The 27,090-nt window shown below is 50.1% G+C and overlaps 1 protein-coding gene across 7 annotated transcripts in view; it reads left to right on the forward strand.

Annotated features, from left to right (window-relative positions):
- The window catches only part of PLA2G6 (phospholipase A2 group VI), a 51,963-nt gene that overhangs the window by 8,364 nt on the left and 16,509 nt on the right, over window positions 1–27,090 (forward strand). For 2 of the 7 annotated variants that reach the window (XM_061204636.1, XM_061204637.1), the window contains exons 2-10: window positions 201–589; window positions 11,335–11,550; window positions 12,573–12,756; window positions 14,331–14,518; window positions 16,850–16,946; window positions 18,143–18,325; window positions 21,708–21,816; window positions 22,878–23,039; window positions 24,823–24,901. In XM_061204636.1, the coding sequence (XP_061060619.1) occupies window positions 291–589; window positions 11,335–11,550; window positions 12,573–12,756; window positions 14,331–14,518; window positions 16,850–16,946; window positions 18,143–18,325; window positions 21,708–21,816; window positions 22,878–23,039; window positions 24,823–24,901 (1,517 nt within the window). In that variant the 5' untranslated portion in view covers window positions 201–290. The remainder of the gene's footprint in view (window positions 1–200; window positions 590–11,334; window positions 11,551–12,572; window positions 12,757–14,330; window positions 14,519–16,849; window positions 16,947–18,142; window positions 18,326–21,707; window positions 21,817–22,877; window positions 23,040–24,822; window positions 24,902–27,090) is intronic. The other 5 variants (XM_061204638.1, XM_061204640.1, XM_061204639.1 and 2 more) reach the window with 4 other exon arrangements.

The following is a 27,090-nucleotide window of genomic DNA, read 5'->3' on the forward strand; positions in this document are numbered from 1 at the left end:
AGGTGCGTTCACGTCTGCCATCTCCTTTGATCACAACAGCCCCGCGCTGCAGATGAGGAAACTGAGTCTCTTTTGGGGAAACTGGGTCAGGGGGCAGGACGGTGCTGGTCACCTGTGCACAGTGGCAGCCCTGGAACTTCTCATCAGCCCTTCTTCCCTCCCACTCAGTGCCGTTTCTCTTTCTTTCCCCTCCTTTCCAGGTCCCTCCAGGCCCGGAATCCGGGGAGCAGCGCTGGTGGGGAGCCACCTGGGTGCCCGTGCAGGAAACCGCTGTGCGTGGTGAGGTGGGCATGGGAGACCGAGCCCGGCTGACCAGAGACCCCGTTTTCTTCCAGACTGAGAGGGAAGGTGGCGGGGCCTCCCCGCCGGCCCCGTGGAGGATGCAGTTCTTTGGCCGCCTGGTCAACACCCTCAGCAGCGTCACCAACTTGTTCTCCAACCCATTCCGGGTGAAGGAGGTGGCCGTGGCGGACTACAGCTCGAGCGGCCGGGTCCGGGAAGAAAGGCAGCTGATTCTGTTCCAGAACGCTCCCAGTCGCACGTGGGACTGCATCCTGGTCAACCCCAGGAACCCCCAGAGTGGATTCCGGTGGGTGATGGTCCGTCGCCCCACACACACTTCTCTCCTTTGACTCCTCCCAGGTCTCAGCCTGGAGGTCCCTTGGCCAAGAGCAGCTTCTTCAGGTTGACATCTGAGGGGTCTGTTGGGGGTGGAGCCGCTTTTAGAACAGAGGGAGGGGCTTCCCAGACTCGACACCTTCCGGCCCATCAGGGTCCCGGCAGCAGGGGCTGGGGCTGGAGGACTGTTGCCTGCCTCGAGGCTTGACCCATACAGATGGAGGGAGGGAGGAAGGATGGGGAAGCCGAGAAGGTCAAATCGGGGAAGGCCCAGGGATCACCTGTAGCCCTGGGTCCTTAAGGCGTGACTGTCGTCGTAGGGGCTGGTTGGCCGAGGTTTGTTCAGGGGAGCCTGGAAGGGGTGGACAGCTGCTCCTCGCAGGGCATGCTGGGCCCCCCTCCGTGGGCTAGAGGAACGTGTAGGAATCCAGGACAGGGCTGAGGGAACTGAGCAGCTGCAGGGCCAGTTGGGAAAAGGGGAGAGGAGGGACCAAGGATCCCCAGATGCAGGGTCCAGGGGAGCTTGGCAGACTGGGGCTGAGTTGGGTTAGTGCTGATGGTGCTTCATTCGTTCACCCATCTGGCTGTCCTGTCATCCAGGGAGTGAGCTGGGATGGAGGTTGGAGGGTGGGAAGCTGGAGCGGAGGTTCTGAAGAGCTGCAGAAATGGTGATGCCAAGGCCTGGGAGTCGCTGGGAGTGAGGGCTATTGGGGGGATGGGGGCACTGTGCCAGAGCCCTGGGCTTTTCACTGGGGTAGTCATCGTGGGGGGTTCCCCACTGATCCGAACACCCTGTGCTTTGTGGAGAGAAGGCTTGGTGTGCTGGACTTCCTCTTCAGGGGGCCGAGGTCTGTCTTTTAAGTCTCCTCCTTTACTTGCCTGGAGAGCTTTGTCCCCAAAGTACTTAAGTGTGTTGGACGGAGGTGTCAGGGTCCTGCTTCCAGCCTCCAGGTAGAGGTGCTCCTATTGTTCTGTAACTGCAGAGCTTCAGGTTGGGGGAGGGGATCAGGGTCTTCCGAATCCTCAGGTTTTATTCCCTAAGGCCTGGGAGTCCCACAACACCCCTATGGGTGGAGAGTTGGATGCTGGCTGATACAGATGGCAGCAATGATAGTATCGCGTTATATTAGTGCATGTGAGGCGCTGGTCTAACTGTTAGCTCCCTCTGTCCTCACCACAGTCTGCAGAGGTAGGGCTATTATTGACCCCTTCTTACAGAGGAGGAAACAAAGCTCAAAGAAGTTAAGTAACTTGCCTGAGGTCACAAAGCCACTCATAGCAGAGCTGGGGTACAGACATCCTGGCTCCAGAACCCACCTCTTCCTTTTCCTCCAGGCGGGCCGCTTTGCAGTGTGATGAGCTGGGCCCATCCTGGGCCCCCAGCCTGACATATGGTCCAGGTGCCTGGCTCTTCTGGGGTGAGCCCCGTGGTGGTCACTTGTAGCACCGCCGTGTACATTGTGATAACGTCCATACTTCTCTTCCTGGTACGAGTTAATCATTTACTGCTGACATTGATTTGTGACATATGCTGTTTGACGAACCCTGCCAGCCCCTCGCTGGTATCTCAGCAGAAGCAGGGCTGCACTTCCCAGGAATCCTGGGAGGAATGATCAAAGCATGTGTGACATGTGATCTTTGCTTCTCGAAAGGGGACTGACTTTTGAGGCCCTCTGTGCTGGGACTTTGCCTAGACACACACCCTAAGGTTTGCCCGTTCACTGTTTATCCAGCCCACAGCCCATCTCCACCAGCGGCAGGTCTCTGCCCTCCAGGGGCTCAGGCAGTAGCTAGAAAAGGTGGATCAGGACCCGGCATTCAGTGGGATAAATGTGGGGTACATGGGCTTGTGTCAGACTCATGTTCCCCGGACAGACCTTCACTCTTTACACATTTTCTTTGCCCTTGTTTTTCCATCTGCTAAGAATGCTCTTCCCGCACTCCTTGGCCTACGACTCATGTGTCCCTGCTCTGTGAGCCTGTGCTCACCCCTCTGTTCTCCCTCAGCAGTGTCTGTACCTTTGTCCGCCCCTCTTGCCACGGATTGCCACATGTCTGTTTGCACATCTGTCTCCCCCACCAGACCACAGAGCTCTGGAAGGACAGGGCCTGGGTCTGAGTCAGTATTCCATTGTATGTATGTACCACATCTTCTTCATCCATTCATCTGTTGATGGATGCTTAGGTTGCTTCCATATCTTAGCAATTGTAAATAACGTTGCCATGAACATTGGGGTGCATGTATCTTTTTATTTACTTACTTATTTATTTATTTATTTATTTGGCTGCGTTGGGTCTTTGTTGCTGCGTGTGGGCTTTCTCTAGTTGCAGCGAGCGGGGGCTACCCTTCCTTGCGGTGCGCGGGCTTCTCGTTGCGGTGGCTTCTCTTGTTGTGGAGCACGGGCTCTAGGCGCATGGGCTCAGTAGTTGTGGCTCGTGGGCTCTAGAGCGCAGGCTCAGTAGTTGTGGTGCACGGGCTTAGTTGCTCCGCGGCATGTGGGATCTTCCCGGACCAGGGCTCGAACCCGTGTCCCCTGAATTAGCAGACGGATTCTTAACCACTGCGCCACCAGGGAAGCCCTGCTCTTGAGATTTGAGATTGGTATTGCACTGACTCTATAGATCAGTTTGGTAAGAACTGACAACTTAATACTGTCTAGTCTTCCAGACTATAAACCTGAAATACCCTCCCACTTATTTAGCTTTTCTTTAATTTCTCTCAATAATTCTTTGTAGTTTTCTGCACATTAGTTTTGGACATATTTTGTCAGATTTATTCCTAGTGTTTGACATGTTTTGATGTTATAATAAATGATATTTTTTAAAATTTAATTTTCTACCTGTTTGTTGTTGTATATAGCCAGGCAGTTGATCTTTTGTATATTCATCTTGTGTTCAGCAGCCTTGCTAAACTCATTTATTAGTTCTAATAATTTATCTGTAGGACTTTTTGGATTTTCTGAGAACATAATCATATCATCATGAACATAATGACAGTTTTTGCTTCTTCCTTTCCAATCCTTATACTTTTTATTTATTTTTCTTGCCGTACTGCACTGGCAAGAATGACGAGTAAAATGGTGAAGCAAGCATCCTCATCTCATTCCTGTCTCAAAAGGGAAAGTTTCAACATCATACCATTAAGCATGATGTTTGTTCTAAGTTTTTTGCAGATACCCTCTGTTGCATTAAGGATATTCCTTTTTAGTCTCAGTTTTCTAAGAGCTTTCTTTTTTAAAAATTCATGAATGGGTGTTGTATATTATCAAATGCTCATACTGAAACAATTGAGATTTGCATTTATTAGCTCGTTAGTTTCTCCTTTATTTTTGTCAGTGTGGTGAATTATACATTGATTGGGTAATTGGTTGGTTTTGAAACGTTAATGCAGCCATATATTCTGGGAATAAATCTCTCCTTGTCATGATGTAGCATCCCTTTTGTATATTGCTAGATTAAATCAAGTATTTGTTTAGGATTTTCAGCACTATATTTATGAGAGATATTATCCTGTAATTTTCTTTTTAAAAAACATTCTTATCAGGTTTTGGTGTCAGCTTTAGCTGGCTGCATAAAAAAAGTTGAGAAGTAATCCTTCTCCTATTTTCTGAAAATTGTTTAAGATTGATATTACTACTTTCTTAAATGTCTGGAAGAATTCATGGGTGAAGCCATCTGAGCCTGGAGTTTCCTTTGTGTGAAGCTTTTCAATATGTATTCAATTCTTTAACAGATACAGGGCTACCAGATTTTCTCCATCTTCTTGTGTCAGTTTTGGTATGTTGTGTTTTCAAGGAACGTCAGATTCATTGGCATAAAGTTGTTCATAATGTCCTCTTTTTTTCTTTTTAACATCTGAAGAATCTGAAAAGATGGTACTTCGTGTTTTCTGTATTTCTCATTGAGTTTTGTTAGGGGTTTATTGATTTTTTAAAATCTTTTCAAAGAACCAACTTTTGACTGTGTTTAAGCCAAATGCTGCTGTATGTGTACTAATGCCATTTCCCCTGTCCATTAGCTGTTTTATTAATGTTTAAGTAGTTAAAAATTGCAAAATGCATCCTTGACTTATTACAGTCTACCTTTTTAAAAAATATGTTTATTTTATCTATTTATTTATTTGGCTGCTTTGGGTCTTGGTTGCAGCATGTGGGATCTTCGTTGCCACATGTGGGATCTTTGTTGCGACGTGTGGGATCTTTTTTTTTTTTTTTTTTTAGTTGCTGCACGAGGGATCTTTAGCTGCGGCATGTGAACTCTTAGTTGCAGCATGTGGGATCTTGTTCCCTGACCAGGGATGGAACCCAGGCCCCCTGCACTGGGAATGCAGAGTCTTAGCCCTGGACCACCAGGGAAGTCCCACAGTCTACCTTAAATTGGTACTTTGACACTTCCCTGACAATGCAGAAACCTTTGAAGATTTCAATTCCATTTATCCATCTCATCAACTTTTTGTGATGTATTTTCATTTTAATTAAATATATATGTAAATATTTCTATCTATATACCCCCAAACATTTTTATTGTTCTTAGAAACAGTCAATTCAGGGAATTCCCTGGCCGTCCACTGGATAGGACTCCATGCTTTCACTGCTGAGGGCCCAGGTTCAATCCCTGGTCAGGGAACTAAGATCCCACAAGCCGTGTGGCACGGCCAAAAAAAAAAAGACCCAAAACACAGTCAATTTAGATTTGCCCACATAATACCTTTTCCAGTGTTCTTTATTCTTTCCTGCATTATGTTGCTTCCATCGGAGATAGTTTTCTTTCTGCTTAATTCTCTTAGTGCAAGTCTGCTGACAGTGAATTCTCTGTTTTTCTATCTCTAAAAATGACTATATTTTACCTTTATTCTTTTTTTTTAAACTGAATAAAAATGTGGGGCTTACCTCAGTTCCCTGAGTAAAAATGTGGGGCATACCTCAGTGTGCTTCCCTTTTCTCTAAAATCCTGGCCCGCTATGCCTTGCCTGCATTTGGTTCTCTCTAGAACCTTCAAATATTTGTTTGAATTTAATCCTGCCTTTATATTTGTTTTCACCAGGAAGGCTAGTCTGGTACAAACTCCTCTGTCATAGCCAGAAGTGGAAGTTCATCTCACAAATTTGATATGTAATATTTGCATTGTCATCGAGTCAAGATAGTTCCTGAATTTTACCATGACTTCTTGTTTGAACTGTAGATAATTTGTATGTATCTTGGTTAATTTGTAAACATATGGGAAATTTTTCGTTATCTTTTTGTTATCGACTTCTAGCTTAATTGCATCATGGTTGGAGAACATAGTCTAAATATTTTCAGGTCTTTGAAATTTGTTTAGATTTGCTTTATGGCCCAGCATGGGTCCAATATTTATAATTTTGTGTGTGTGTTTCAGAAGAATGTGTATTCTGTACTTGATGGAAATAGTGCTTTATATATGTCTGTTAGGTCACGTTTATTAATTGTTCTATATCCAATAGGGATTTTTTTTTTTTTTTTTTTTGGTCTGCTTGTTGTGTAAGAAACTAGTAGAGTATGTTAAAATCTATCAGTGTGACTGTGGATTTGTCTAGTTCTCTAATTCTGTCAAGTTTGACTTTATTTTGGAGCTTTATTATTAGATACATAATTATCACATTTTCATAGTGAATTAAAACTGTTATCACTTAGAATTATCCCTCTTTGTGTCCAGCAATGCTTTTTACCTTAAGCTTTACTTTTTCTGATATTAATATAGCTTCACCAGGTTTCTCTTGGTTAGTATTTATATATTTCCTTACAATTTTAATCTTGTAGAGAATATATAGTTGTCTTTTCTTTTCCCTGTTATCCAGTCTGTTATTTGTTATATTTATTTGGAACATTTAGTCTATTTATACTTCATGTAATTCTGATATATTTGGGTTTAAATCTACTGTCTTACTGTTTGCTTTTTTTGGTTATTCTTCCACGTATTTTCTTTTCTTTATTCCTTTCTTTCTTGTCTTCTTTTTATTTTTTGGTTTTTGTTTTGTTTTAGCTTTATTGAGATGCAATTTACAAAAAATAAAATTTGCCAATTTTAAGTGTATCATTCAATGGATTTTGATAAAGGTACACACTCATGTAACCATCACCACAATCCAGATGCACAACTTTTTTGTTATCCCCCAAATTTCCTCCGTGCTCCTTTGTAATAATGCCTCTGCACCCACCACAGCCCTTAGCAAACACTGATCTACTTTTTTTTTTTTAATAAATTTATTTATTTTTATTTTTGGCTGTGTTGTGTCTTCATTGCTGCGCGCAGGCCTTCTCTAGTTGTGGCGAGTGGGTGCTACTCTTAGTTGCGGTGCGTGGGTTTCTCATTGCGGTGGCTTCTCTTCTTGCGGAGCACGGGCTCTAGGCACGTGGGCCTCAGTAGTTGTGGCTCACAGGCTCCAGAGCACAGGCTCGGTAGTCGTGGCGCACGGGCTTAGTTGCTCCACAGCATGTAGGATCTTCCCGGACCAGGGCTCGAACCCGTGTCCCCTGCATTGGCAGGCGGATTCCCAACCACTTTGCCACCAAGGAAGCCCCAACACTGATCTACTTTCTATCCCTATAGTTTTATCTTTTAATCATACAGCATGTAGTCTTATGAATCAGAGTTTTTTCCCTTGGCATAATGCTTTTGCAATTCATGATTGAATGTTTCCTTATTATTCCATTTTTCCACCTCTATTAGCTTGGAAATTTATACTCTATTATTATCTTTTAATGATAGCTTTTGGGAGGTAGTTCTCCTTGGGTCTCTTGTGTTTCTGTACATCTTACAAGCAGAGACTCTGACTACTTTTTTTCCATACTGTCTTTACAAGGATGTTTGTATTGTGAACAGCCTTGGAAGATAGAGGTAGGGTCTTTCTCTCCAGCGAAGGGTAGGTTTGCTTACTCTTCTATATAATAAAGATAATATTTTCCTCCAGAGCAAAGCTTAGACAGATTTTCTCATTGATGATTATAACAGATTCAAGTTCCCTACACTCAGGGTTTCTGTCTTCTAATGCAACGTGAGCAGGTGTCACCTGACCGTCTTCATGTCACCCTCTGGGAAATGGATCCCAGGGAATAGGCACAAATGCTGATACTCTGGCACAAATGCTATTGCTGTGAGTAATAAATTGCCCTTTGTCTTTGATCCAGGAACCTTGTGTCTTCTGCCAGCATCCATGAAACTGTGTCAGGCTAACTTGTTAGTTTGCCAGTAGGGTAAAATCTGAAACCCTTCACGGTTCTTTTATTTATTTATTTATTTAACATCTTTATTGGAGTATAATTGCTTTACAATGGTGTGTTAGTTTCTGCTTTATAACAAAGTGAATCAGTTATACATATACATATGTTCCCGTATCTCTTCCCTCTTGCGTCTCCCTCCCTCCCACCCTCCCTATCCCACCCCTCTAGGTGGTCACAAAGCACCGAGCTGATCTCCCTGCGCTATGCGGCTGCTTCCCACTAGCTATCTGTTTTACGTTTGGTAAATATACACACTGTTTTACGTGTGTATATATGTCCATGCCACTCTCTCACTTTGTCACAGCTTACCCTTCCCCCTCCCCATATCCTCGAGTCCATTCTCTAGTAGGTCTGTGTCTTTATTCCCGTCTTGCCCCTAGGTTCTTCATGACCATTTTTTTTTTCTTAGATTCCATATATATGTGTTAGCATACGGTATTTGTTTTTCTCTTTCTGACTTACTTCACTCTGTATGACAGACTCTAGGTCCATCCACCTCACTACAAATAACTCAATTTCATTTCTTTTTATGGCTGAGTAATATTCCATCGTATATATGTGCCACATCTTCTTTATCCATTCATCTGTTGATGGACACTTAGGTTGCTTCCATGTCCTGGCTATTGTAAATAGAGCTGCAATGAACATTTTGGTACATGAGTCTTTTTGAATTATGGTTTTCTCAGGGTATATGCCCAGTAGTGGGATTGCTGGGTCGTATGGTACCCTTCACAGTTCTTGATAGAACCCTAGAGATTGTAACACACATCCTTGGCCTTACTGAAGTATAATTGGTACTTTGGCCTCTTCCAGAACAATACAAGGGTCTTAGAACCCTTTAACTCCATTTATCCCACTCCAGACTTCTATGCCATGTATTGTTTTTTATTAATATTTTTATTTTAAACCCAACAAGACATTATACTGTCAACATTTATTTAGATTCACTCACATATTTACCATTTTCATGGTGCTTAATTTTTTTCCTGCATCTTTGACCATCCATCTAGGATCAACTTTCTTCTACCAGAAGAAAATCCTTTTCTATTTCCTTTTATTTGGGTCTGCTAATGTCACAGTCAGTCAGTCTGTCTCTCTGGTGCATTTGTTTGTTTGACTAGTGAAATATTTTAATTTCAACGTCATACTTGAAGTTTGTTTTTTTTTTTCTGGGTGTAGAATTCTCAATGGCATTTATTTTCTTTTAGCTCTTTAAGGATGTCATCTCATTATCTCTGGCTTCCATTGTTGAGCTGCATTGTTGAGTCTGATGGTTGCCCTCTGAAAACTTTTTTTCTCTTTGCTACTTTTTTTTTTTTTTTTAAGTTATTTATTTATTTATTTATTTATGGCTGTGTTGGGTCTTCGTCTCTGTGTGAGGGCTTTCTCTAGTTGCGGCAAGTGGGGGCCACTCTTCATCGCGGTGTGCGGGCCTCTCACTATCGCGGCCTCTCTTGTTGCGGAGCACAGGCTCCAGACGCGCAGGCTCAGCAATTGTGGCTCACGGGCCTAGTTGCTCCGTGGCATGTGGGAATCTTCCCAGACCAGGGCTCGAACCCGTGTCCCCTGCATTGGCAGGCAGATTCTCAACCACTGCGCCACCAGGGAAGCCTCTCTTTGCTATACTTAATGTTTTCTCTTTGCATTTTGTTTTCAGCAGTTGGTACATAGCACATGTGTCAGTTTTTGCTACGTTACAATATGTTGACCAATATGTGTCATTCTCAGTTATTGCTATGCAACAAACTCTCCCAAAATTTAGTGGCTTAAAACAATATCAAGTATTTATCCCACAAATCTGCAATTTGAGCAGAGCTTAGTGGGAAAGGCTCAGTTTGATTCTACATAGTATTAGCTGGGGTGGCTTGACTACACGATTCACTTATAAGATGACTCACAACTGGCAAGTTGGTGCTGGCTGTTGGCTGGGAGTTCATCCAGGGTTAAGGGTCCAGGGCCAAGAGTCATCTCCATGGTGCTTCAGCTTCCCTGTGGTATGATGGCCGGGTCCCAAAAAAAAGACATAGAGGCTTCCAGTCTCTTAAATCCTTGCTCTAGAAACTAGGACGGCATCACTTCTGCCATATTCTTTTGGTAAAGCAGTTACAAAGCCAGGTTAAAGGGTAAAGACACATAAATTCCCACTGCTCAGTGGCTCAGTGGGAGGAATGTAAGTTGTAAGTGTGGATTTGGTGGCGGGGGAGGGTAGAGGAGGATTTATAGAATATTTTAAATTAATGGAATAAAGTTTTCCATCAATTTTGGAAAGTTCATAGTCATTAACTCTTCAAATATGGCTTCTGTACAATTCTTTTTCTATTCTGTTTTTGTATCTCCACTTATATGTATGTTACATCTTTTCATTATATATTCTATGTCTTTTACCTAGTTTTCTGTATTTTCCAAGCTTTTGTCTCTCCATGCTTTATTCTGTTTACTTTTTTCTTACCTATCTTCCTTTTCACTAATTTTCTATTCAGCATTGTCCAATCTGCTATTATACCTAACCACTGAGCTCTTAATTTTGGCAGTTGTATCTTTAAATTCTGCAATATCCACTTGGTTCTTTTTTTTTTTATAGTTTAAAGTGTTTTGCCAAAATTGTAAATCTTCTATTTTATCCTAATATTGTCATAGTTATTTTAAAGTCTGTGTCAGGTAACTTCAGTATTTGTAGACCCCCAGTTATAGATCTGTTTCTCTTATATATTGTTTCTGTTGGTTTTCTTTCATATTTTCTTTTTTAAAATTATTTATTTATTTATTTATTTATTTATTTATTTTTGGCTGCACTGGGTCTTAGTTGCGGCATGTGTGATCTTCCGTTGCGGCGCACGGGCTCTTCGTTGTGGTGTGCGGGCTTCTCTCTGGTTGTGGCACGCTGGCTTCTCTCTAGTTGTGGTGTGCAGTCTCCAGAGCGTGGGGGCTCAGTAGTTCCAGTGCACAAGCTGTCTAGTTGTGGCGTGCAGGCTCAGTAGTTACGGTGCGCGGGCTTAGTTGCCCTGCGGCACGTGGGATCTTAGTTCCTCGACCAGTGATCGAACCCGCGTCCCCTGCATTGGAAGGCGGATTCTTAACCACTGGACCACCAAGGAAGTCCCATTTTTCATGTTTTCTTATCTCTTCATGGGCCTGGGGAGTTTTGCTTTCATGCTGGACCATGGATTTGCAGCAATGCTTGTGGAAATATACGTGATGATATTTTTTAAAAAAGAAAGAAAGGAAAGGAAATCTTTTCAAATAAAAAGAAAGCCCCGACTCCATTTAGGTTTATGTGTGTGTGTGTGTGTGTGTGTGTGTGTGTGTGTGTGTGTGTGTGGTGGGGGAAGGGAATCCAGCGGGAGCAGGTCAGTCCACAGCTGGAAGCAGGCAGGGACCTGTTTGCAGGGACCCAAGTCTTCAGATTCCATCAAGGGCATGGGCCAAGGGTCCCTCCCGGCTCATTTCTGTGTCTTCCTCCTCTGCCCTGGCTCCTCAGACTCTTCCAGCTGGAGACAGAGGCCGATGCCCTGGTGAACTTCCAGCAGTATTCTTCCCAGTTGCCGCCCTTCTACGAGAGCTCCAACCACATCCTGCACGTTGAGGTCCTGCAGCAGCTGACCGACCTCATCCGCAACCACCCCAGCTGGTCGGTGGCCCACCTGGCGGTGGAGCTGGGGATCCGAGAGTGCTTCCATCACAGCCGCATCATCAGGTGGGCGGGGGACTTGGCCAGGTGGGGCAGGAGGGCAGGACCCTGGGGATACTGGGTGTGGATGGGGAGTCTCAGTCCAGCCTCAGTTCCCCTCCATAAACTCAAAGGTTGCCCAAAACGTTTGACTTCAAAAGGGGCAGCATTGCCTCTGGGTTAGAGCAGGGGAATGCTGACTAAAGTCAGAAGGAACAATGTAACATTTCTGGAGTGCCTGCCAGGTGCCAGGCCCCTGGTAGCTGTTTTATACCCACCATGAACTTGAATCCTCTCAACATGCCCATGAAGTAGTGTCATCCCAGTGAGAGGTTATGTGACTTGTGCAATGTCACTCAGCTGAAGAGGGCTGAAGAGGCTTCAGATCCTTGGTGTCTCCTTCCAAAGGCCTGGTTGCCCTTCTGGAAGCTGGAACACTTAGTCTCATATGTCTATTCGGCCAACATGCCCCTGGCGAGGGCCCCGTGCCAGCCAGAGGACTCGAGCTCACCATCCTGCCCTGAGGTAGCCACACCTCCAGTTCTCTGCTTCAGACAGCTTGGTTCAGCTCCCGGGCCCAAAGCTCAAAAATCTTCACTGCCTTTTACAGTTTACCGGCATGATCTTGGACATCATGGTGTTTGATCTCACAATAGTTCTATCGATTTCCTAGGGCAGGCGTGGCAGGTATTATTTTTATTTTTTTGTAGATAAGGATATTGAAGCCTAGAAAAGTTAAGTGAATTGCCCGAGGTTGGTGATATTTCTGCCTTCTGCGATTCTTTCTATGCCACTCCACTGCCCACTTCAGGCTGGTATGGCCCTAGGGCACATCCCTCATACAGGTGTGCAAACTGAACTAAAAACTGATACAGATCACATCAGTTACAGGTAAATTGTGACTCAGCCCTGAGTTTGAACCAGCCAGCTTGAGCAGGGCACGAATGCTCTTGGGCTCCTCGCCCACCTCCCCTGAGTCTGCACTTGGCTTTCTCAGTGCGCCACCCACCTCGTGCCACACCCCTCACCTCCCCGGCCCTCCCCTGCAGCTGCGCCAACAGCAGGGAGAATGAGGAGGGTTGCACTCCCCTGCACCTGGCCTGCCGCAAGGGCGACTGGGAGATCCTGGTGGAGCTGGTGCAGTACTGCCACGCCCAGATGGACGTCATCGACAACAACGGAGAGACCGCCTTCCATTACGCTGTCCAGAGTGACAATTCCCAGGTGCTGCAGGTGAGCAGGGTGGAGACAGGGCGACTGATTCTGGCCACACCTTACCACGGCCGCAGCTGTCTTTGGGCCTCTGGGCTCAGGTGTCCCTCCGGGCCTCTCACTGCCCCCACCTTGATCCTTGAGGCCTGAGCCCCTTCATGGAGGGTGTAGCCCCACCCTGCACTTGCCTCCCCATGCTTGTCAAGGAGACACATCCTCGGCCACTTTGCTCCTACAACCCTGGGAAAGTCCTCCAACCCAGCAAACTGAGCTCAAGGTCTAGTCCCGTCAGTCAGTTTACTTCAGCTTCTCCTGAGCACTCACCGTAGGCTGGGCCCCTGGGCTGGGTGAATTTCAGCCCCTGCCTGGAGGCGCCCATGCTCCAGCAGGACCTGAGCTTAACTTTTTACAGTAACTCAAAACAAACAAAACTCCATCTGGCTCCTGTAGGCATTTGCACCAAAGGCACTCCTTCTGTTAAATTTTTGATCAGCTGGGCAGAAAAATAAAAAATAAAATTGTAGGCAAGTAGATCAAATGATGAAAAGGCTACCTTATATATCAGATAGAAAAGACAGAATACTGGGCAGTATTTTATTGCCTAGAATTAGAAGATTCTTCTAAAGGTTATATCCTTCTCTCTGCCTTGGCATCAGAATGGGACCACATTATTCCAGAAAATATGGATTCCTGTCTTATGATTAGTGCTCTCAGGGAAGGGAATTCTATACCCACTGTTGAACTCTGCCCTTACTGAGACCCCACTGTGTGCTCAGCGCAGCACCACGTAGAACCTGCCTCGATTCAGAGGGCGGGCACACACTCTTATCAATAGCTGTCCTTTACCACTGGTCCCGTGCCTGACCCTGTACTCAGTGTTATATGTTTTCTAGTTAATTCTCAAGATGCCCTCTGTGGGTGGGGGCCATTATCTTCTTCTCCTCGCCAAAGAGACTGAGGTTCAGCGAAGTTATGTGCCCGGGGAGGGGTGCCACAGAGCTGTGAGCAGTGGGGCTGGCCCTTGAATCGGGCCTGGATGCCAGCACCTCGGCCAGCACCTGCCGTGTCCCTAGCCTGTCCACAGACCCAGCCGGTCACAGGGGTACACAGGGGCCATAATTAGCCTCAGGGAAACAGCTTTCAATCACAGTCGAGGAAATAAAATCCTCATGGCTGTTTTATTAATACTGGTGTTTTGTTTTGTTTAATGAAAAAATAATACCTACACGTAGCTGAAAAATTCAGGCAGGACAGAAGGGTATGCAATGGAAAGCAAGTCTCATTCCCACCCAGACCCCCAGTGCCCATCCTAGATACAACCTCTTACATTTCCTGATTGAGAAATTTTTCATACACGCCACAGTTATGCCAGACCAGCGCCCCAGCCAATACTGGCACAGTCAGCTTCTTTCTCTCCCCAAAGCCTCCTTTCTTGGTTGCTTCTCTTGAAGTTCTTGTCAGTGTTCTTGTGGAGTCCAGCTTCCCTTCCCCTGAGGCCCCAGAGAGGGACGGCCACAGCGGTGGATGTTAACAGAGGGACAGGTCAGGGGCCTCGCTGTGTTTGGCTCCTGCCCACCCCGAGGTCTTGCTGTCAGCTCCTAGGGAAGAACGCATCGGCTGGCCTGAACCAGGTGAATAACCAAGGGCTGACCCCGCTGCACCTGGCCTGCCAGCTGGGGAAGCAGGAGATGGTCCGTGTGCTGCTGCTGTGCAACGCTCGCTGCAACATCATGGGGCCCAACGGCTACCCCATCCACATGGCCATGAAGTTCTCCCAGAAGGGGTAAGACCCTGCCCTGCCCCACGTGGTCCGAGGGCCCTCCCGTCTGCGCGGCCAGTCCTCCTGCCCAGGCGAGCAGTGGCCTCCACAGGCTCATTAGGTGCGTGTCAGATCCTGGTGCCAAGGGCTGCCCTGGTACAAAGAAAGTATTTGATAAATGTGTGGGAGTGTGACTCTCGGTCCATGAACTCTGCTGTGCAGAGAATAGAACTCTGTAAGTTGCTCAGTCATGCACCTTAATTTCTGACCGTGAGCCTCCCTCTACCAAACTGGAGAAAAACAATCTTAAACTTCCCCGGGGTTCCCCCTTTCCCGCTGCCCCAGGTGATGCCCCAGTGCTAGAATCTCATGCAACCCTAAGGCTTGGAAGGGCCCATGTGACCTGGATCCTCGTCCATCCAATCCCACCACATCTGATCTGAACAGCCCCTTCATGGCTGCTGTGCTGGTGCAGCTTCTGTGCCCAACTCGAAGCCTAGGAATGCTTAGCAAGGTGGCCCAGGCCCCCATCCGCCTGATGCATCCCTCGTTCCTGGGGGGTGGCACTGCTGGGACTCAGGTGCCAGGCCCATGTCTTGGGGAGCTCTAGACCACTCATTTCTTCCTTTCTCCCCAGCCTTGGGAAACCCGGTCTCAGGATAATTCTTCTCCATGTGCAGTGTGTGCACGTGTGTGTGTGTGTGTGTGTGTGTGTGTCTGTGTGTGTGGATGGGATAAAAGAGATGACTATCCCAAAATACTACCCAGCAGATACAGTAACTAGAATGAATGAATGAGTGAATGAGTCAGGTGGTCCCTCAGTCCCGGGCACTGTGCCTTACAGAGGTGGAAGAGAGAAAGCCCGGGACAGGGGATACAGAAGTCGCCCAGTACTTTCCAGAGCCATGTGGTAGACGGGCAGCAAGAAAAGAGCTCAGAGGGGCTGCCCTCGCGTGGGGGGCAGGCACGCTCACCCTCCCTCAGGGTTTTCCTTCCTCTGGGGTCTGCACCCACCTTTCGGCCCCTGGAGGGCATTGATGTCCCCTTGAAGGTCTGGTCCAAGCTTGGACAAACCCTCCTTTCCTTGATTCTTCCTCGTACAGCCAGGATGAACTAGAACTTTCAGAAAGACTTGACCAAATGGTTGGAGACAATCCCAGCGCTCCCACCCCCAGTCACCCCCAGTTACTGAGTTGCAGGTTGCAACCTGAATGGACACACGTGATGAGTGATGCTCTCCCATACCCAAGGGCTGGCACGGTGGCCCCGCTCCAGCTTGGCTCCAGCCACCCTACTGGCTTCAGTCACCTTCTTGGTCCAGGTTACTTCCAAGATCCCGATGTGGCCCAGGTTGCTCCCTCCTCAGACACCTGTAACCACATCCCAGGCCTCCCATGTGGATCGTTGCAGATGAGACAACACGAGTCGTCTCATACCTTGGGTGTGCCCTGCACACAGCCACGCTCCTCTCAGGGCTCCAAGGGGGCACATCTCTCTGTCACCACGTGGCAGCCCGCGCATTCATACTCCAAGAATCACAAGTGTTAGGGTTACTGGGACTGGTTCCATCCCAGCCCTGATCTGGGGGCCCCTCTGCTGTTGGTATCGGCTCAGCCGAGCTTCACAGAGAGCTGGGTTGGGCCCAGGACCCCACTTTGACTTAGCATAATGTCTTCAAGGTTCGTTTGTGTCGTAGCCTGTATCAAAACGTCCTTCCCTTTTAAGGCAGAATTACTCCATTGTATATACCACATTCTGCTTATCCATTCATATGTCCATGGAGACTTAGGTTGTTTCCATCTTTTGGCTATTGTGGGTAATGCTGCAGTAAACACTGGCATGCAAATATCTTCTTGAGCCCCTGCTTTCAGTTCTTTTGGTTATCCATCTAGGAGTGGAAAGCAACTGCACTTCACCCCGCCTACTGCCTCCTACAGGACGCAGTCACTACTTGCAACACCAGCCGTTTGGGAGGCAGGGGAGGATAGAGGGCAGCCGTGTGCCAGTCACAGGCACCCATGTTGCAGACAGGCCCAGCCACTTTCCAGAGGTCACCAGTGGGAAGCTGGGGCTTAACCTCGAGCCTGTCTGACTCTGCAGCCAGCACCAGTGAGAGTGATCATTGCTGACCGAAGTCATCAAGGAAGGCTTCCTGGAGGAGGGGGCTTGAGATGTGCCTTGAGGGGCTCAGGATACCGTTGCCGTATCACCATATGCATGCTGGTCGGTTTTGTTGCAACTGTATTTGCAGGAGCTCTCCCTCACCAGTAGATGAAGCCTTGAGTCGTGGCCTCTTCCAGTGTCAGGCTGCCCCCGCCGGTCTTCCTCACTCCCATGTGGCTTCTCTCTCCCCAGGTGTGCTGAAATGATTGTCAGCATGGACAGCAGCCAGATCCACAGCAAAGACCCTCGCTATGGAGCCAGCCCCCTCCACTGGGCCAAGAATGCAGAGGTAGGCAGGTCTGAGGGTGAGCCAGGGCAGGGGGAGGGTCCCAGAGCCCTTTGTTCCTTAGCTACCTATAGGAAGGAGGTTCCTGAGAGGTCTCTGAGGGTGGCACTTGGGGGCCCAGGAAATAAGCCCAAGGAGGGATGATGTCCTGGCATTGCAGGTGAGTGTCCCCTCTGCGGTTTCCTCATGTGTGAATTGGGGATCTATGGCCTACCTGTGGAGGTATCGTGAAGTCAGCAAAGCAGCGCGTGAGAAAATTCTTCGTAAATTGTCAAGCATCTCGCAAATAGAAGGTGATGGGTGGTGATGATGCTGATGGTGATGATGATGGTGGCTCTAGCTTCGTCTATAGAGAGCCCGGCCGGCATCTCCTCTGAGGCCTCCCCCTGAGCTAAGCTCTGACCCCCTGGGAGGATGGAGGTCTCTGATCACTTATCTCCAGGAAGCACAGCTATCAGTGCACTGGATGCCCTCAAAGATGATGGGATACTCGTAAATGTGACAGGCCAGGAGGGAAGAGACTGACAACCACTGTGGATACCTTCACACCAGGAGCTAAACACCAAGTCAGGCCCTCCTGTATGTTTTCATGTTCCTTGTCAGCACACTCTGTGAGGTGGGAACTTGCATTCCCATTTTCACAGCAGAGAAAACTGAGGTGCACAGGGGTGCAATGACCCTTCCAAGCTCAGACAATGGGGATGAAGTGGGGCTGAGCTTTGGGCTCAGGTCTGTCAGGGTCCAAAGTCCAGGCTCTCCGGGGCTGTTGGGTGAGCAGGGGTGTGCGTTGCCAAGGCCCAGATGGGGTCATACCTTTGCATGGGCAAAGGTGGCAGGGAGTGGGGCAGTTCTGGGGCAGGGCCCAGAGGAGTGGGGCAGTTCTGGGGCAGGGCCCAGAGGAACCTTTGCAGGGAGGGATGGGGTCCTGTGAGCTCCAGGAAAGGACCCTGAAGCCCTTTGAAAAAGTCACCACAGCTTCAGCTTTTTGTCCCCTAGTTCCTGGGGTGCGGCCGGTGTGGGAGGCAAGGTCTGGGGCCACCCCCAGAACTGGGGCCTGCCACCTTGGCTCCTCCCATTGCTGGAGCTTTCCAGGGGCCCGAGACCTGAGGGAAGTGGCCCTGCCCAGGTGCCACCAGGTGCCACAGGCCGCAGCCACTCTGAGCACCCCGCTGACTCGGGCCGGGACCCTGTCTCCGCAGATGGCCCGCCTGCTGCTGAAACGGGGCTGCGACGTGAACAGCACCAGCTCCGTGGGGTACACAGCCCTGCACGTGGCCGTCATGCGCAACCGCTTCGACTGCGTCATGGTGCTGCTGACGCATGGGGCCAACGCCGAAGCCCGGGGCGAGCACGGCAACACGCCGCTGCACTTGGCCATGTCGGTGAGCCCGGGCTTACTGCCTACTCGGCAGGGGTGCAGGCGACCAGCAGGGCTGGGGCATGCCCCACTCTGAGCCCAGAATAACAGCCCCTTCCTCTGCGCTCCAGGACCTCTCATTCCCATGCCCCCATGTGACATCTGGATGCTGTGAGAGGGGAAAATACAGCTCTGGCTACTGACCGTGGCCTTGGGCAACTCACATCACCTCTGCCAGCCTTGACTTCCTCATCTGGAGAATGGAGGTGTTGGTACCCACCTGACAGAGTGGTTGAGTGGATTCAGTGATAGACACCCGGTAACTCTATGGGGGATGTCTAAGCAGCACATGTAAGACCTGGCACGGAGTAAGCATCCCCGAGACGTTCGTTCTCCTTCCCTGCATCATCAGGGAAAACTATTCATCTGCATGTTGCCCTTATCTCCCTGGTAGACGCCAAGCTCCTGGAAGGCCGGGCCTGCTTACACATCTTGGTGGCCCATGGTAGGTGCTGGTCACCTTTGCTGGTTTATTAAAGAGCACAGTTCCTGCCCTTAAAGCCCCTACAGTCTGGTTAGACAACTACAGCATGAACATACTAAATGCAGGGGAGGGAGTGTTATTTGTTACAGACGTGTGTGTATGTATGTGTGTGTATAACTGTAGCAAACCATATGTACCCATAATTCTGTTCAACATGTCTCGGAGTGATAGAATAGGAGATTCCCCTGGAACTCTAAAAGAAGGAGATTTAGGACAAAGTCAAAGACATCCTGTTATATACCAAAGGTCATAATTGTAGAGGGGATGTTGCCCAAGAGACTGAAACTATAAATAAAACTGTGGACATTTTTAGCACTGAATGGGCCCTTTGAATTATGTAGTTGAACAGTTCTTAAACTTTTTGGTCTGTTTGATCCTTTTATGCTTTTCAAAATTATTGAGAATCTCAAAGACTTTATTTGAATGTTATCTATCCATATTTACCATATTAGAAATTAGAAGTGAGGGATTTTCAAGATACTTATTAATTCATTTAAAAATAACAATAATTTACCAAGCCCATGCTAACATAAGTAACATTTTTATGGAAGATCGACTTTATTTTCCAAAACAAAAAATAATTGAAATGAGTTGGCATCGTTTTACATTTTTGTGAATCTTTTTAATGCCTGGCTTCAGAGAAGGCATGGATTTTCGTATCTTCTGCTACATTTATTCAGTATGTTGTTGCATATGTTAAAAATATGAAGAAACTCTGGCCTCACATAGATATGTACATAGTTGGAAAAGATATGTAGTTGTACCTTTGCAGATAATTGTGGATATTCTTTCTTTCTTTCTTTTTTCTTTTTCTTTTTTTTTTTTTTTGGCCACGCTGCATGGCTCTCGAGATCTTAGTTCCCCAACCAGGGATTGAACCCGGGCCCCGGCAGTGAAAGCGTGGAGTCCTAACCACCGGACCGCCAGGGAATTCCCCCTGGATATTCTTTCATATTGCACCAAAACTTGACAAGGGGTAGTTTCTGACAAGTTGGTTGCAGTGGACACTCTGAAATCATTTCCTCGGACTTTTCACTCTCTGTTACAGTGAAAACCATTGGCATCTTTTGCACTTTGCCTGGATCTTTTACCCCTGAATGACTTCGTGTCATCCTTGGAAAATATTGGTTTGCTGAGTATGCCTAGCTACCAAATGTTGACCCATTTTGTTATACAGTCTCAAAACCCCACAGTTGTAAATATCACCACAATTTCATCAGAAAAGTCTTTAAATTTGGGGAAGCTGTCAAGCCCATCATGGCACAGAGCAGTGTTCTAGAATTCCAGTTCTTGTTTGAAAGCTTGAGTTCTATCACTGACACAAAATACTGCCAGTTGTTTTTCTTGAAGTGATAGGCTCACCGCATTCATTTTTGAGAAAATACCTCCTAGATACCCAACGCTGAACAATTGTAGTTTGTCTGCCAGTTGTTTCTCGACTAAAAACAGTTTCTCTTGCAAAACAGCAGCTCATTCTGCTTGCAGCTGAAACAGTCACACAGTGCTTTTCCCGAGACAACCATCGTACGTGGTTATGCCACAGAAATGCCTTGTGCATACTGTGCATTTTGTGACACCGAATACACCAGTGTAGCAACTTAATAAGATTAACATTTCTTACTGCTTCATCAAGGGCCTTCTTAAGTGAAGCTGGCTTTTTAATGAATGAATTTACTTTTTACGGTGAGTGCGTGGCAGAGGAGAAAAGCATGATGACTGTCAGTTTGGTGCCACTGCCTTGCTTCATGCTAAGGCACCAGCAGTTTTATCCACAGTTGTTTTTACACCATCGGTGCAAAAGTTAACACAGTGCACATGCAAACAACACCTTGATATTTTCATGAATATGGTTCTAACCTCTTGAACCCTCTAAAGGGTCTCCGTATTCATAGGGGTCCACAGTTCTTACTTTGAGAACTGCTGACATAGGCCATTGCTTCCATACTTCAGTCACCTGCATACCATGTGTGCAGTTTTTGGCGGATTCACGAACCACTTTTACAATTATGTACTTAATCGTTGCTTTAATTTGGCTTGCTTTTAAGCTACCTTAAATTTATTTTGAAGGAACTGTTATATTACCACCATAGGTGGTAAACCAGTGCCACAAATAAAAGGTAACCAAAGAAGAAATACTTAACTAATGGTTAAAACACACGTTTACCTGCGCCCATATACGTCCTAATGGTGCATGAACAGCAGTTTGGAAAACGGCTTTCTAGACACACCTCTTCATTCTCTAGGCAAGGAAATCAGGCCCCGAGAGAGGGAGGTGATAAGCCCAGCGCTCAGGTCTCCTGGCAGCCAGTCTGTTGGTTCGTGCTGGGAAACCACGCCCAGCCCGGCCCCGCTGCTGCCCAGCCTCCAGACGTTCACTGCGCATTCTCTGGGGAGGGGGTGCCATCAGGGAGGATATGTGCTCGGTTTCCCCCTCAGAACCGGGGCCCTGGACTCGACGGGGGCCTTTCCTCACTTACCCTCTCTTGCTAGTCCTGCAAGCGACCAGCAGCTGACCCTTCAGCGGCCCCACGGCTCCTGGGTCAGGGGTCATAGATGTTTTGCTTCTTCAGAGAAGGAGCTGGCGGGGCTGGGGGCTGGGTGAATCACTTCCATTTTCTACCTGGGTTATTAAACTCTCACCTGGGGATACTTGCAAGCCTGTTTGTCAGGGCAGTGGCCTTCAAACTGTAGACTGTGCAATATGGGATTGACTGCGGGTGGGAGTCAGAAGGGTTCCAGTGTCTCTCCCCATGATGGTGAGAGGTCCGCCCAATTGATGGATTGGAGGGGAAGAGGCTGGGGTCGTTTCTGTCTTCACTTCCCTGAGCTGTTGCATATTTCCCCCTCACTCCATCACCAACAGAAAGACAACATGGAGATGATCAAGGCCCTCATTGTGTTTGGGGCAGAGGTGGACATCCCGAATGACTTTGGAGAAACTCCTGCGTTCATAGCCTCCAAGCATAGCAAACGTATGTGCTCTACACTCTGGGACCAGAGTTGGGCAGGGGTGGGTGCGGGGTGCAGGGACTGGGGAGGAGGGAAGTCCCAGCCATCAGCTGCCCACGTCCTGTCCATACCGGCCCCCAGTTGCTCCCTGCGCAGAGTGGCTAGGAGCACTGGGAGGCCCAGAGGGGAAGTTTCCTTTTCCCAAGAACAGGGCTCCTGACCACTAGATGGGGGCCCCAGCGGGCTTGCCAAGGCAGTGTCCTCTTCTGTGCGGCTACCATCCTGCCTCAGGGTGCCAGGACTTGGGGGGGTGGGGGGGGCGGGGTAGGCAGCAGCAGCAGCCCTCTTCCCCACTCTTGGGGAATTCACTGACGCAACCACTTGCAAGAACAGCCACTAGCCGATGCATGTGCTGCATGACACGTGTTACCCCCGGTGCACACAGGCATGTGCTGCATGACACGTGTGCACCCCTCGTGCACACAGGCACCGTGCATGTGCTGCGTGCTGGCTCAGTGAGCCTTGGCTTTAGGGCTGGAAAGAGCAGATCCTCCTCACCAGAAGGCTGGCGCCCTCTGGAAGGTTCCGGGGAACTGTGGAGGTTGCTGTGGGTGTGTACCTGATAGCGTTTGCAAGCAAGCGTGTGTGCATGTGCGTGCATGTGCGTTTTCAGTTATCCCAGCCATTAGATGGGAGTAAATGCCCACCGGCTGGTTCGTTCCTGTTGCGCTCTGAAAGCCTCAAGAATTACTGAACGTGGAGGTGGGAGTCCTGCTTTCTTGGCTGGTGTAGAAGGGAAAGCGGGGGTTCCTCACATACTCGGGCCAGGCAACACCGACCTCCTCCTTCCATGTTCCAAGTCCGACTTCCAGGACCCGCCCCAGCCCCAGGCAGCTGCTTTGGAAGTAACAGACTAGAGTCAGCACGCCCTGTCAGGGTGGGATCGGGGCTCTGGGGCACCCCCGACCCCCCACATACCCGGGTGGCCTGGGAGAGGGGACCATGTGGGGAAGGGAGGGACCTCTCACTTGCACGTCGACAGTTTCTGATCCTGTGCGATCTCCCGCTCCCCAAACATGACAAGTTGTCACCAGGAAGGCGCTCCTAACTCTACTGAGAACCGTGGGGGCCGACTACCGCTCCTCACTCATCCAAGCGGTCTCGGCGGAGCAGTGCTCCGCAGCAACGCACTCCTTCTTCTCCCCGGAGAGATCTCAGCCCCCAGCGATCAGCTTCAACAACCTAGGTAGGCAGCTCCCCTCCTCTCTACCTGGCTCCCAGGCCCTTGGGTCAGAGCAGTCCCTGTGGGAAAGAAACGGGGCCCCAGGGGAGAAGTTGTTGAAGAAGCAAAGGAGGATGGGCAGCATTTGTCAGCCTCGGGGGCAGCCAGCAACCCATAGCGCCCAGAGGCTGCCCGCGGTCCATTTCCCCCGAGAGGGTGCCCTGGACACCCATGAGGTGGGTACTTTCTTGGCCTCTCTGTGCTCTGGGAGCTCGGGTGGGCAGTGAGGAGTGCTGGTGGTGGCTCAGAGCCCTTGGCCCTCTGGCTATGACCAGGAGCATTTCGGCCACGCTGCTGAATCTCTGTCAGGCCTGGGGCCTGTGTGCTCCTCTTCCGGCCCCTTTGGTGACCTACTGGCCAGGCAACCAGCATCTGCCCCGTGCATCCTTGGTGTTCGTGGAGACAGCCCCTGAGGAGACAGAGACCTTCTCTGGGCTTCCTATGGGCTGGCCCACCCAGGGCCCTGGATTGTTTGGGAGTGGGGTTCCCTGAACAGGGCAGTCAGAGACCGATCCTTGGCAAGCTGGCGCTTTTTTTTTTTTTTTAACTCTTGGTGAATCAGACACCAGCATCTTAAGCCAGGATAGCCCGGCCAACCTTGGAGCTCAGGACGGGCAGAGCTGGCAGCCACAGTTAGTCCTTCTGGCTCCGCCTCTCTCCTCCCCCTGCCCCTCCCCACCCAGGACCTGCCCCCCATCGTTATCTCTCAATTTTACAGGCAATCAGCCACCCAAGCCAGGCTGGATGGTGGGCCTGGGGCGCGGCGTCAGATGGGTAATGCCCTGGGCCTAGAGGGGCCGCAGAGCCCGCTGTGCCCAAGTTAGCTGCAGCTCTAGTCCCCTCTGCTCCTTTTTCTCAGCTGCACGTCCCTCTCCCTGGTGCTCTGTCCACGCCTCTGCTGGCCAGTTTCCCACTTATCTTGTCCACTCTGGCCCCTTGCCCTGGTGAGGGGGAGACACACTGCCTGGCAGCCTGCCGTCCTGCTTTGCTGCTTCTAGACTCCGTGCACAGCTGTGGGAAGGGCCCGTCAGAATCGGGATGACGTGACACTGCTGGGCCAGGCGACCTGAGGCCGGCCTGCTTGTCAGGAGGGCAGCTAATCCATTTGGTGGGCGTGGGATGGGCCTTGGGCACAGGGGAAAATATGGATGCTATGGGTGGGTGCATCCAATCTGAGGCCGCTGAGGAAGTTTCCAAACCTGGGATCAGGGCAAGAGGCATCTGGAAAGTGGTCGGGATATCTCCATTCCTTCATGGAGTTAAACCCCGAGGAATGTCCTAACTCTGCCCTTTTGGCTAAATGACCTTGAACGAGTTGTATAACCTCTTTGAGTCTCATCTGTAAATTGGGGGTAATGATTCTGTGATGGTGGCTGTCAGCAGCACCGGCTCCTGTGCATGAAGAAAGGCTTTGTGAACCGCACACACAGGGCACGTCGGGGGTGCTTGTGCTTCGGGACTTTGGGAGGAAGACACAGGAAAATCGGGAGCTGGCCGGGCAGGGTGGGGCGCCATTCCCAGAGCAGTGGGCTCCCCTCTGCATTCCAGCCCATCGCTCCCTGAGGGGCCTGTGGCCTCTGGCCCTGCTGTATCCTGGGATGAAGAGCCCTTCCAGGGGGTGGGAGGCAGATGCTCTTGCTAGGGACAGTGGGGTAAGGGCACAGCTCCAGATTTGCCCTCAGGACCCATGAGGTGGCGGGGAGCGGCACGTGCCTGGCCCCAGCCCACCCTGCCCTGTGCCTCACAGAACTGCAGGACCTCATGCACATCTCCCGGGCCCGGAAGCCGGCCTTCATCCTGAGCTCCATGCGGGACGAGAAGCGGACGTAAGTGTCGGGGGCAGGCTCATGGGCAGGGCCTCTGCTGGGTGCCATGCAGCAGGCGTGGGACTTTTTCTAGTCTGTATCTGGGTCTGCAAGCTAGCTCGCGCTCTCTGTAGTTCACAGCAAAGAGACTGAGTCTTTAGGGAGGCTGGGCCTGCTTCTCCATCAATTACCATGCCAGCTCCGAGCCACACAGTGGAGCTGGCTGCGGCCCTGTCCCTTCTCTCCCCGACCCTGTCATGGATTGTCGGGGGAGATGGCCCAGCTCTCCTCTGAAGAGAGCCCTCAGCTGCCTTGATGCTGAGCCTGCTTGCCTCTGATTCTACCCACTCCTTACCCTGCCTCCCTCCAAGAGCTAGTGGGTGGGTTGGTTCCCCAAGCATCTGCCGTATACCCAGGCCCATTCTAGGCGGCAGGCTGGGGTGATGGGCACAAAGAGAAGAAACCCAAGCCCTGTCCCTGAGGACAGTCCCTGGTGATAGTGGTTGTCAGAATCAGTGCCCGCCAGCTCGGCGAGTTACCAGGACAAATGTGTTTCCTATCAGCTGTGCTCTCTCAACCCTTCCCTGTAATGCTGGAGGTGGTTTATTTGTTCTCTGTTTTTTACTATCCTGTGTTCCTAACAGCCTTCCTAGGGAGGCATTAGTAACCTTGTTTTGCAAATGCAGAACTTGAGGTTAAGTGACTTGTTTAAGGTCACACAGAGTCAGTGTCAGGGCAGACGCAGCCCAGGGCTTCCGAGTCCATGCCCTTTCTGCTCCTGCAGGCTGTCTCCTGGCTGCACCCCTAGTGCCCTCCCCTGCAGGGAAAGCTCTCTTCTCCCAGAAGCAGATGCGGCTCCTGCTCCCAGGGCCAGGCAGCCACATCAGAGGCTGGGCCTCTCCTCATCAGAAGGCTCGGCTTCCCCTTGCTGTAGCCCACTCGTCTCCTCGGCCACCCCGTGACATGCGCCCTGAGGGTGCACCTGCCCTATCGGCCGTCTCCCCCTTCCCTCCCACTGCGCCCCCCCACACACACACCCCTGCGCAGGGGCCGAGCGGGGTACCAGAGGGAGGACTGACAGGTCCCCGCCAGTAAGAGGAAGGAGGCGGCAGATTCTCTAGCAGGACTGGGGAGTCTGCACAAGCCCGCGCGCCCTCCCTAGAGGTGGGGCTGAGACAAGAGTCAGGATACCCCTGTGAGGACCTCCCCACGCAGGTGTGTGAGGACCTTCCCACACAGGTCTGTGAGCCACACAGCTCGGCCCTGCTCCCTCCATGGCCAGCCCCACATCTTCAGAAAGGTCTCTTGCCTCTTTGCTCCAGCCTCCCTGGCCAGGGGCCCTGCAGGCCTCCGGCAACAGCACCGCCTCCTCTGCCACGCTCTGGGCTTGCTGCAGGGCTGGGCAGCTTGTCCAGGAAAAGACGAGGAACCCCAGAGGTGGGCCGCGCAGGCTCCTTCATCTACCAGCTGTGTGTCCGTGGGACGCCTCCGGCGCGCAGAGGGCCCTGCCCTCAGCGGGGGAAGAAAGGCAGCAAACAAGTGATCAAAAGCAGTTGTGGATGGAAGCGAGAAGGGCTCTGCACCACAGAAGTGGGTGGGGCAGGAGCGGGCTGAGCGGGAGGGTCCCGATGGGGCAGGCTTCTCTCAGCGGTGACATTTAAGCTGAGATAGAAAGAAGAGGAGGAGACCGGAAGGAAGGTTCCAGGTCTGAGCACAGATGATAGAGGCCTTCTTCCCCGGGGCAGGGGCTGGGCATGGCGGGCCGTAGGGAGACGGGTCAGGATGTGTTGGAGAGTGTGTGACCCGGGAGTCCACAGACCCCAGTCCAGATCCACCTGTGTGACTCCGAGCTTCGTGTCTTCACAGATATGCACAGGGTGACAGTGTCCACCTGGAAGGGGTTTGGAGCATTTAAGTGAGTTTACGCTGGTGGAAGCTCCTATGGCTCCTGACGCACAGACGGTCCTTCCCCCGTGCTGCTCCCACCTGGCTGGAGGGGCCTGACCTTCTTGGACACCCATTCCTTGTGGCCGCGGGAGAGCAGCCCTTCCCCCAGCCTTGTTTAATTCAAACAGACTTTTATCAGGCACCTGCTTCGGGTCAGGTCTGGGACTGGGGATCTGGATCTGACCAAAACCAAGTGGCCTTAGGGAGCCCCTGTTCAAAGTGGGGGAGGCAGACCCAGGTGTCTGCTGAGGTGGCACATGGCC

Source organism: Eubalaena glacialis, chromosome 11 (assembly GCF_028564815.1).
Source record: "Eubalaena glacialis isolate mEubGla1 chromosome 11, mEubGla1.1.hap2.+ XY, whole genome shotgun sequence".
NCBI classification, from domain to species: Eukaryota; Metazoa; Chordata; class Mammalia; order Artiodactyla; family Balaenidae; genus Eubalaena; species Eubalaena glacialis.